Genomic DNA, 12,274 nt, shown 5'->3' with positions numbered 1-12,274 from the left:
GCCTGTTTGTTGTCCTCAAACTTTACTATCTAGTTTAGACCCACAGAGACCATTATAGTTCCTATTGTGCATTTAAAAAAAAATTGGTTTGTTTAATTTAACTCCAGGCTATATATTTATATTTATTTAGTTGCTTTATTTATTACTAAAACATTATGACAGCAAACCATTGTATACACAGACACATGTCATGTTTTAATAAAATATACTTTATTTACAACCATCCATATTCATCTCCATTAAGAGTATGAAACAGTGCAAAACACTTTAAGAGCAGAAATGTGCCATTTAAAATACTAACACTAAATCTAAAACTCAAACCTAGCAGCTTTTTGCTAAATAAAAAACTCATTAAGGTCACATGACATTTAGTGCTAAAATGTTTCTCATGTCAGAAATAAAAGTTTAAACACACTTCTTTAATCAAGACACTATACAACACATGAAAAAATTAATTATTATTGTTAGAGATTTTATACAAACGTTTTAAAAGAACATCCTTTTTTTAATGGAAAATGAACCACCAAAATCTAAGGAAAACAGCCGACACACTGAACACCTGCCAAGTATAAAAAATAATGTGAACAATATCAACTTTCATTATCATCACATGTATGTTGCATGTTTAATTCAGTGAATGGCATCTAACATGTCAGAATTGCGTTTTGATGCAACTCTCAAACTGTGGTAACTCTTACAGTTCAGTCACATAATGAGTCTGAAAATTATGATATTGCTTCCGGTTTATTCATCACACATTAAAGATGCAACGTGAAATAGAACCCAATGCTTTGTGGGATTTCACAAATCTCTGCTGGTACACCACACATTTTCACAGGTGTGTTAGTACGCATACACAAAACTTACTGTGAAAATATGCGATTCTGAACATAACCAATTTTATGGTAGGAAGTGGCGAGGGGATCTTATTATACTGCCATCTAGAGGAGATAAAGGAATGATTCTTCAAAGAAATATGTTTTTCCAGACAACAAGCTCACAATCACCCCAATTTACTTTCTTAATAAATATCCCATAAATAAATCCTTATGCACAATTGAGCAGTATTCAGCATCCTTAAACATAACTTTCACCATCAACATTTCTGTTCATCGGATGTAACCGAAGCCTCGTGGGTGGTCAGTAAGACATAATATAATGTTTCCACCTCTCACAATCCAACACCACTGGTTTAAGATAATGTTGTCTACGGAGTCCATCTCACAAAACCAGTCTGGTGAAACTCGAACCTAGCCAAAAACTAGTTTCTACATGCAGTGTATAGGTGGCCATTTTTAGGTTTATCTTAAAAATAAAATCCCAGTGAAATCTGGGAAAAGCCAGCGCACACTAGTGTCCTCTGAGGCCAATGCTACTGGGACATAATGGTTTTCCCATTTATATATAATATATGTACAGTTAGAGGAGTTGTTTAAAATACAGTTGTGTGTTTGATTTAGTATACTGGTGTATAGAGCAGCTGTCCACTGAAGAGTCTGCGTTTGAGCTCCTTCCACAGAAGACTGCGTTCCCTCTGAGATCCTTTCATGATGCCGCGGTTCTCCTGCGCCCGGCGTGACAAGTAAGGGATGACCTCGTTCACAGGACCGTACGGGACATACTTGTACACCGGGAATCCAGCTTGACCTGTTCACACAGACGGTTTCATTAGACGGGTTAATGATTGCTAGAAAGCTATCAACTTTTATTTTGTAATTTTTAAGTTTAAAGGGACAGTTTATCCAAAAGTTAAATACTTTTATCTTCATGTCATTTCAAATCTGTGTGACCTTCTTTCTTCTGAAGAACACAAAAGAAGATATTTTGAAATGTGTTGTTAACCAAATAACACTGGTCTCCTTAGAATTCCAATGTACCAAACCACTGAGACATTCCTCAAAATATCTTCTTTTGTGTTCCACAGAAGAAAGAGACATATACTGCTTTTGAACAACATAAGGGTAAATAAATGATGACCAAAACGTTACTTTTTGGTAAACTATCCCTTTAATGTCTATTTGGATCATCTTTTTGTCTTTAAATATGTTTTACCCAGATAAAACATGAACATCTGTTTTCCCACTCACCCAACGGGAAGCTGATCTGGTCACACATTCCCAGCAGCTGACCAAAGTAAACCTTATTCTCGGTTGGAGAGAGACCCATCTCATTCATTCTGTACAAAGAAACACACCAATGCGCACCATTAAGCACAGACACTGAGCAAACACTGACAACTCAATGTCTGCCCTGAATGCCGGTCTATACTCACTTTTCCAGGGTGAATTTAACTGTGTCCTCATTGTGAGACGCCACCATCACATTTGCCATCTTGTTGAGATGAATCTCTTCCAGGACGTAGTCCAAACACCTATCAGACAGAAAAAAACACATTTATCAAGATTTCAATGCATTACAGAGACAGGAGAATAAATACAAAATAATCCCAAAATATTTGTTTTTGTCTCTGGCCACATTACATAACTTTGTTTTTACAATGTTGATAAACAGCCACACAAAGCTTTCTGTGTTAATATTTACAGTGTTATGAAGCACCTAAGTAACATACCAGAGGTGGAAAAACAGGCTTGGCAATGACACACACATGTCTGGTTTATTATCTCCGTGGGGACAGTCCATAGGCGTAATTATCTTTATATGGTTCAAACTGTATATTTTATCCCCTTAACCTAAAGATCATAGAAAACGTTTTGCATTTAAAAAAATATATATTGTTTTGTATAATTAATAATTTTTTTGCCCTTAATTTTGGTCCCCACGGTGACACGAGTCCCCATGTATTGGTGTGCAATTCAGGTTTAGGCCCCCACCAGGACATAAAGACAACAGTCATTTGACTTGTGTAATGCAAAAATTAAATATAAATTATATTTAGTTTTCTCAAATGTCATGTAAATCAGTTATTTCTGCAAAGATTTTTTTTTTTACTTTTTTTAAATCTTAAAAGTTTATTTATTGTTAAATTAAATGCTTTTTATTGTCTATGTTGTTGTTTTAGTCTTTTTCGTCCCCAACCGCATTTCCTCCTTAAACTGTGTGGTGTCAATGCAATGTAAACATTTTACAAAAAATCTCAATATGCGCATAGAAAATGGTGTACGCACAAAATGGGCATTGAAAAATTACTGTGGGATGTGTTATGCAACAGTTTTACTGTGAGCCTGCGATTAAAAGAAAATGATTCAAAATGAAAAAAAAATCAGTAAATTATATTTTTGTTTGTTTTGGAGGAGCAAGCCAGTCCCCTAAAATGACCAATGAACACTGGATCAGGAGACAAAGACAGTCACATGATCTGATTTGAGGGATTAAGTAGGACGTACTTATGGTACATTCTGTTGGTGGCGTCATAATCAGGGTTGATGGGATCTTCGTATCCGATTTCTGCGGCGCGTGATCTCTCTTGATTCATGTACGCTCCACGAACCAGTTTAGCTCCGAAGTACCAGCCCTCCCGCCGTGAGAGCTCCACATCGACAGACACATTATCATACGCCTCCTACAAACACAAGGTTTTTTATTGACTTTCTCATGTGATCTCTCACAAAACTTCACCAAATAAAAGACAGAATTATAGCCATAAAGCCATTAAAAGCCGTATGGAAGTTGTTTTTGAATCACAGTCTCATGAAAGCAATATAACATTCTTGCAGAAAAAAACATTTCTTTTCTGACTCATTGTGTTTTTGTGCGATTCTCTCACAAAAAAAAGTGACGTGTTTAACCTCACATGACCCACATCTCTTACATTGTGGTATGATAATAGAGGCGTCTGGGCGTGTACATGCGGATCAGATGTGTGCATGAGTCTAGTGTACATTCTTTCAGGTGTGTGTTCCTGTGACTCACTTTAAGGTAACACTGATAGGTGTTAAAGATGATGGGCTTTTCTCTGTTGAAGATCCTCTGCATCTCCAGCGTCAGTCGGCTAATGGCCGGCTGGAAATACGTCTGTTCTGCGTCCACCATCAGTCGCACACCGCTCTCCACAGCATGCTGAAAGAAAGAAACACAAACACACAGAGTTATACAATGCCCTTCATTGTGTGCTTGAGGGAACACTGTTACACAACCATCTGTTCTTCTCAGAAAGTTTCCTTCTCTTTATAATGCTGCCATTAGAGTCAACAAGAGGATTTAAAACCACAAACTGAGACAGAAAACAGAGAATTACTGCCAGAAATGTTTAGAGCAAGTCGAAACGAAATGCTAAATCCTTGAAGTAAAAAATAAAGTGTATTTACTCTCACAAAAACAAATGTAAAACTCTGTTATGTCGGTCAGACCGATTAATGTCTGATATTTCAACATTTTAAGATATTCACAAATTACTCTGATAGACTTTCAAAGAAGAACTCGGCCTGGACACGTTTTTGTTTTTAAAAATGTTCATAACATTTTATTGATATTTTATTTATTACTTTAATTTTGAATAATAATGAGTTTCGAGAACTTTTAGGCTGGAACACTTTCAGAGAAATGAACCCAATAGTAAATAAAGTGAAGAAAAAATATCAAAATATACTTAAATGTATCTGTCTCATTAATATACGGATTATTAAAAGATGATTCCTTTACAAACCTTTCCTTCAGTTTAATATTGTGTTTTCCCCTTAATCATTTCTTCTCACATTGTGATTCTGTGTGTGTGTTTTTGTTATCTTGTGCAAGATAAGATTCGCTTGGACATCGTGTAACCTTGAGAGCCTGCTTCACGCTGTTCTTCAGAACATACTTGTTCAACAAATGAAATGAAGACGGCTGAGACTTGATCAGATTGAAAAAATAAATGAATGACGCACGCACCCGAAGACGATTTAGAACCCAAGCGAAGGACAGAAGGACTATTTTATAAAATAAGCATTCTCTACTAGCCCTTCATCTACTAGATTATCATGCTTTTTAATGTGACTCATCAGTCTTTAAAAGTAAAAACTCTGGTGATTTAATACATTTGTCAATATTGCAAATAAGACTGAAGATACTTTAGTTCTGTACACACAGAGGTCAAAACATGACGTCCACAGGAACTGTTCTCTGTTGGCTTATGGGTCAAGCACAGATGAATGAAATCGCGAGGGCCTTTTGCGCAAGATGTTGTGTTAATGGGTAATCATCGTCCAAACACTATGTGTGTAAAATCATGCACAATCGTTGGTTTCTGACCTCACATTTATGTACATTTTGCAACTATGTACATATGCTGTGGTACCAGATTCATTTATGATCCCTGTCAGAAACAAACATTACAACAAATTGTGAATTGCAATCTTGAATAATTTGCACAACAAAACAAGTTCAAGTTGTGGGCTATATGTGTGTGCGCAGTAAATTTACCATGGGTTTACTATAGTATAGTTCAGGGAGTGAAAAGCAATTTAAAGATAGTGTCCAAATGTATAGGTATAAGGTCTTTGCACATACAGTCCGACATTTTTGTATGTGTTTTTTCGTATCTTGCGCTCATTTGTACGGTGTCTCAGAATTGTCAAAGCGCCACTCAAAATTATTGCTACAGATGCGAAAAAAAGCAGAAAATCGAACCCAGTCCGCCTTATTTTTTTGATGGATGAAAATATCGGAGGCAGTGTGTAAATGTGATTGACACAACGTGAGGTTGTATTTATTTTACAACGTGCGTAAATTTCGGACGCAAATTTCAGACTCAATGTGCAATGGCCTATAGTTTCCAAATGTACGGAATACTATTGACCCAACCATGGTAAAAGGCCTGAAACACCACTGCTTTGTAAGCGTTTGCTCATACTGACATCATTATAATCAAACTCTGGTTACTATGAATAAAACATGGTAAGACATTTGTCTATGCGTGTTGTATTTTGTTGGTTGTACCTTGGCCAGAACATCCATCCTCTGCAGCATCCTCTTCATCTGTTTCTCCTCTTCATCAGTGAATTTCCTCAACAAAGGTTCCAGGTGACCCTTCTGTGAAAACCCAGAGTTTGTATGAAGAGAACACCGTCTCTGTGTATTAGCAGAGATATGCGAGCGTGTGCCTTATTGTTACCTCCATGTTGGGCACCACAAGCAAGTTGGAGATTTTGGTTGTGTCATTGATAAGACTGTTCCAGTCCAGCAGATCAATGGTTCTAGAGGAACAAAACAGAACCAGCTTGTGTTATTTACATACTGAATTGTGATAGAATGGAGGTCTGATATGTGCAAATAATCTATTAATGAAATCCGATTAAAAATCCCAGCAAAAGAGTTTTACCCAGATGAACCCAGGTTCTCTCCAGTGAACCAGTTCTTTATGTCAGATTTAGCGCCGACTCCCAGTTTGATCAGACTGTCCTGCAGGTGAAATACGAAAGGTTAACACAACGTGTATAATACAACTTGATACTTACTTTAAGTTTGTGAAGGCTAAACGAAAGCAAAAACTGTCTTCATTATTTTTCTCTGCTCTTGAAAATGACTTATCTACTTAATGCCACAAGTTAACCAATAATACACAATTCATTCACGTCCAAGTTTATATAACTATTCTATTTTTTAAATACTCATTCAGAAATATGTCATATTGCATGTGTTAAATGTTTTAGGAATGCTGTACATACTTAGATACATCTTACTATTTTTTGTTCTTTGCGTTTTCTGTTGTAAAAAACATTTTACTTACTATCAGACTGTGTATGGTAATGTAGAAGACAAATAGAACTTTAAAACTAGGGCTGTCAAAAGATTAATCGCGATTAATCGCATCCAGATTAAAAGTTTGTGTTTACATCATATATGTCTATGTACTGAGCATATTCATTTTGTGTTTATAAATACAAACACATACACATGTATGTATATTTAGGAAATATTTACATGTATTTATTTATATTTACCAATAATTGAAATTATATATAAATGTTTATAATTTTTTTGTTTTTCTTAAATATGTGCACATATGTGTGTGTTAATAAACACAAAATTATAATGCACAGTACACAGATATATATTAAGTAAACACAAACTTTTATTCTGGATACGATTAATCGTGATTAATCTTTTGACAGCCCTATTTAAAACATTATTGCAACGTACTGTATGTTTTGAACATACCGGAAGTGCATTACTGTCAATGCAACTTTTCATTTGCATTATAATTGGGAAGATGCCAAACCTGAAGTTGTTCCAGTTCCAGTTTCTGTTCCAGTAAGGCCATCCCATCCTTGCCCTGATGTGCTGCCAACAGATGAAAAAACCTCCTCCATTTTACCAGCACCTCTGAGAACTGAAGCTTTAAGAGAGAATGAAACCAGATGAAGCCCAATATGATCTAATCCGCTTTAACATGAAAGAAACAAGACAAGAAACAAGTTACCAGGAACTGCGGACGCCCCAGTGCAGTCATCTTGATGGCAGAAAATCCATCGACAGAACTTCCAGCTACAACACACCAACGTAGACAAAACGTCAACAAACATTTTAAGATTTAAAAAGCATAAATAAATCTAGAACAGTGTTTGTCTCACCGGACGCTTTAATGCAGTTGATGAAAGTTTCCATGTGATGGTCACATTTGGCCTCATCTGCATAGAAATACGTCCGGGCGCTGATCACTCCTCCACGCCGATCTCCAAACTGACGATGAGCTGTGTACTTCTTCTCACGATGGTCCATACCTGAATATTGATTTTAGATTCACATCATTTTCAGAGATAAAAATTCAAAGCAAAGCTATTCAACGGACAGCATCTGTCATCCTGAGATTAAAGTCTGACTACGCTTTCCAAGTCCAGTTGAAATCATAACACTTCTGAATGTTACACATTTGTAAACAAGTAAGAGGCAGTCCTACATTTCTGGTTCAGCCTGATCACAACATAATGCAAAAAGCTGAACATTTTCTTAATGAACATACTTAACTCAACAGGACAAGATCCGACATGACTGGAAATGAAAGTCTTACCATTTCAAGTCAACAAAAAATGCGACACATTTTATTTCTACAATAAATGTTTCTCAGTTTTATAATACCTTATAGAGGAAAAGTTATTTTGGTCTTAGATATCGAATACCCCACACATGAGCTTGCAAAGTTAAATTCAGCCCCTTCACCAGGAGAACCCACGGGTAAACCAGCTTCAACCAGTCTGAGCCAGTAACACACAAACACACACGCCAGTCTATTTCAGCTTCAAACACAGCTCACACAGCACGACCCCAATGCCAAAGCATGTCATAAAAACCCAACCAGATAAAACCCGAATTACTCCCAACACCCTTCGGACGCAAACCTATGTTAACACCCTAAAGTTAAAATTAAAACACTGTACTCTCAGAGTCCTGGGGGATGAAAACAGCGGTTTTCACTGAAGATAAAACAAACGATTCATTTAATAAAATGCTTTTTCAACATGATCAGAAATACTACTAAACACATTACAACAAAATGTGTATTCAAATTAAAAGATGTGTGCTTCTAAAAGTGTAAATCTAAGTAGTCTGCATTAAACATTTTTACCTCTTTAATATTTTTATTTATTAGAATATTCTTAGGTGTAAACTTTAGCATGTGTTATGTTTTAATGTTCTTATAGCACATGTGGGGTTAAATCAACACCCTTGGGTGTTTTGGATAAACGTGTTTGACAAATGGATAAACGCAAACAGATAAATAATTCACAGTGCTTACCGTGATTTTCTTTCTCAGCCTCTGAAACACATGAGCTGAAAAAAGAGAAAAAGAAAATGATTCGGTAACTCTTAAACGCTGGAGCTGACATGAGTTCTAGTTTTAGGAATTCACCTGGAGATATTGAACCACAAACAAACACGTTTCCATGTTTTACATCTTTCCAAAGACATGATTTCTTTTACTGCACACACTGTTTATTCTGTAGATTTCTCTACGGGCACCCCAAAAGGTTGAAAATCTCTTTGGAGACATGTGGAGACATTTGGCCCCACAGCGCAGGATTTATCCGGACCAGTTAAAGTCAAACGCACACTTGTCAACCAGCCAGTGACACAATGTTAAGAATTCTCGCTGGGATTTATATTCAGTCACATGCAATGGTGTTGGTCATTTGCAGTCAACAGACAGTCAAAGTTCAACAAATAAGTATGTAAACTCGATTCAAGACAGGTTTGGAAACTCAGACGTGATTGATTATTTCAAAGCCGATCAAAGTTTAAGCCTTGTGAATGACGTCATTATAAAAGGTGCCCGACATGATCTTTAAAACCTTCAAACATGACGTTTGGCTGTAAGTGTGCAAATGCTGAAATTCTATTGCAAAAACATTTGGCAACTCATCACAAAACACACAAACTCATCACCTCACTAAAAGAACATACAACGGCCAAACATGCCGTTTTTATAATATAGAGATGTATCTGTCAAAATGTTAGCCTAGGTTATAGTGCGTGTCAGTAGCCCAAACACTACATGATGGGATGTATAGCATTCAAAGCATGTTTAACTACCTTGGTGATTATTTTATGCTTTTCAAAATGTGTTCATTATGTTCATGTAATACAGGATGTGATATGCTAAATCTTTGTTTTAACACATTTAATACCACATGGTAAGTCACGTGATATTAGTCACACGAACAGTGGCGTTGCTTTCAGCTGTTGTCCCTGCCGACATTATGCACGACGGAGAGCGAACTTGTGTTCACCAACAAAACCACAGCGACATTATGTTCTATGCAAACAGGGGAGGTCTCATCTTCTCCAAAACACATTATGTAACACTAACTTTGGGGCTTCTCCTTTTCATTCAAATATAATGCGAGCACATTTTCACAAAGATCTTGATGAATTCAGCTGCCCTTTTGTGTCCCGAACAAGCTGTGACAAGGAACTTGTTTTCCGAGCTGTCAAAGGTTTTAAAAGCGGATTTAACCCATTTCAGAGAAAGATCTAGTGCTTATTTTGGGCGGTGGTATCTGCACCACAGATCTCATTTTCTGTTGTTATTCAACACGCTTGGCATCTTCGCTCAAACTCACGTGGCACTTTCTAAGGGAGGAGAATAAAAGTGGGCCTTGGCCAAAACCGACCAATGAGGAAGAAGGTAATGAGAAACTTTTCAGACATGCAGCCGAAAACGTGACATGGTTTCAATGAAGTTAAACTTAGACTATCAGTTTGCCATAAATATTTCAAAAGTATTTAAAGAGACAGTTTCAGCATTATAAAGGATTATCAAAATCTTTATTTTGTAGATTGTTGTATTCTTATTTGTGGTTTTGCAAACCCTCTTACTCACTCCATTTCTTTCTTTTCAGCCTCCTCTTGGGTCAGATCCTCCTCCACGCTGTAGTCCAGAACCGATCCGACACCAAACGCCTGGTTCTTCTCAATCAAGGGCTTGATGGAGTTCTGGTCTTCGCCTGCCACAAACTGCCCGTAGAAGGTCATCTTCATCAGTTGCTCGAAAAGCCGCTGACCAAAAACTTTCTTACTGAGATCCATCAGCTGTGAATGAAGAGTGAGAAATAAGTGCCATTCAGAAAAAAGTATCCAAATATCCCAAGAATTCTATTGAACTTACAATGGGAATTGTTTTGCTTTTAATGGAAACTATAATAGTCTGTGTTAGTCTCTACTTCCAATGTTTGGGTTCTTCTATTGGTGGGATGTTTTCTGGCAGATGGAACCATTTTACACCAAAACACGCTATATAATGGACTGTTGTTTTGCTTTTTGTGGTAAACAGCTTCTGGGTTATAAGGTTATTTGTAATGGAAACCATAAAAATTGTTTTTTTTCAATGAGGTAACAAATAGTAAACTCAAGACCACAAATTGTAACTAATACACTACATGCAAACAGACATTTATTACATTCCACATGCAATAAATACAAATGTAGGCTAACTTTAAAACTCACATTTAAAATGTCTCTTGAATTATTTCAAGTATCACAAATAATAGTTTTCCCGTAGCTCAGGAGTCAGAGCATGGAGCTTGCAACATCAGGTCATAAGTTCGATCTCGGAGCTTTCACATACATAAATAAATATATATAATAATGCAATGAAACTCGCTTAGGCTACACGCGCCTGACCAATGCGTAAATGTAAATGACTCACCACTTTGTTTTTATCAACTAGGAAGTCAAAAGAACAAAGTTTAAACACCAGCAGACTTCTGAGCAGCTCCAAGGTATCTTTGCTCTTGTACGCTTCTTGTGAGTTGTCGAAATCGATGGAGATGTGTGCGCGCCGAGTGCGCGATTTGGCTCCGCTGATGAGATCCTGCGTCTCCACTATAGCGCACGAGGAATCCAGCGGCGCGTCTCGGACTTCAGCTTCTTGGACGCGACCGTGGAGCGCAATCGCACCCCGAATAACTTATCCGGCTTTACCCTGGCCATAGCAGGTATAACTTTGGAGTAAGGCATGTTTCGAGAGCTTGGTTCGTTAAAGGAAGCGGAGAGACGTCAGACGTTTCTAGATAAATGAAATGGAAACACCCCGTGCTGGGTCTCATGAAAGCGCTTTTTAAAGATGCAAATGAATTTAGAACCTCTGAGAGATGATTGGTCCCTGCGCTGTGACGCCCCAAACTGGCCCCTTTACGTAAGCTCATGCTCTACAGATGGGTGAAGATGTGGACGAAATTGTACTCAAAATCTGCCGGTCTACATCAGTCTGCCTGTCTGGAGACCAGATTTATCCTTTTTTCAACATCAACAATGGTTTTGCAAATAATATAAAAAGGTAACTATAATAAAGCAAATTGATCATAGTTTATCCATGATATGTGTAGTAAAACTGTGCTTGTAAAACAAACAAAAAGTACAGTTTTGTATTTAATATTTTATAATCGTTATAAAAGGACTAAATAGTACTCAAATATATTTAAACAGTTTGTTCACTGGTTTAGCTCAATGTCAAGTTGTTGTTCTAACAAGTTTTAGTTGAGTAAGCTATAGGCACTGAGTTACTCAACAGACTGGGTTTCCTCATCCTCAACCTCATGTGACTTCATTCCAAAAGGGATGAGGATAAACCTCCTTTTTAGCCAATCACACTGTGGGCCTTGGCCAAAGCTGACCAATGAGGAAGAAAGTATCCAGGGACTGTTTCCACTCATGCAGCCAAGAAGGTTCCAATGTCACTTGCAAGTTTAAACTCAAGCTGAAACACAATAAGATTTATATGATCGCTTTTCAAAGATATTTTGTAAATCTTCCAGATTTTCTTTTTCCAACAACCGAGTTCAGGCAACAATAATATCATCCAGGACATTTCAGGATATCTGTGTATGACTCAGTATTGTGA

The 12,274-nt window shown here is 37.1% G+C and overlaps 1 protein-coding gene across 1 annotated transcript; it reads right to left on the bottom strand.

Moving 5' to 3' along the window:
- Positions 1-188: 188 nt before the first annotated feature.
- Positions 189-11,474, bottom strand: prodha (proline dehydrogenase (oxidase) 1a). The gene is given in 16 exon segments (XM_056731731.1): positions 189-1,647; positions 2,088-2,176; positions 2,273-2,371; positions 3,345-3,520; positions 3,871-4,017; positions 5,875-5,967; positions 6,050-6,131; positions 6,257-6,336; positions 7,157-7,273; positions 7,358-7,422; positions 7,509-7,658; positions 8,313-8,348; positions 8,672-8,706; positions 10,256-10,464; positions 11,081-11,289; positions 11,292-11,474. Coding segments are annotated over 16 exon segments (1,878 nt in total). The 5' UTR covers positions 11,392-11,474; the 3' UTR covers positions 189-1,456.
- Positions 11,475-12,274: the final 800 nt, after the last annotated feature.

Source organism: Triplophysa dalaica, chromosome 19 (assembly GCF_015846415.1).
Source record: "Triplophysa dalaica isolate WHDGS20190420 chromosome 19, ASM1584641v1, whole genome shotgun sequence".
Classification (NCBI taxonomy): domain Eukaryota; kingdom Metazoa; phylum Chordata; class Actinopteri; order Cypriniformes; family Nemacheilidae; genus Triplophysa; species Triplophysa dalaica.
This window is presented reverse-complemented; position numbering and strand designations above follow the sequence as displayed.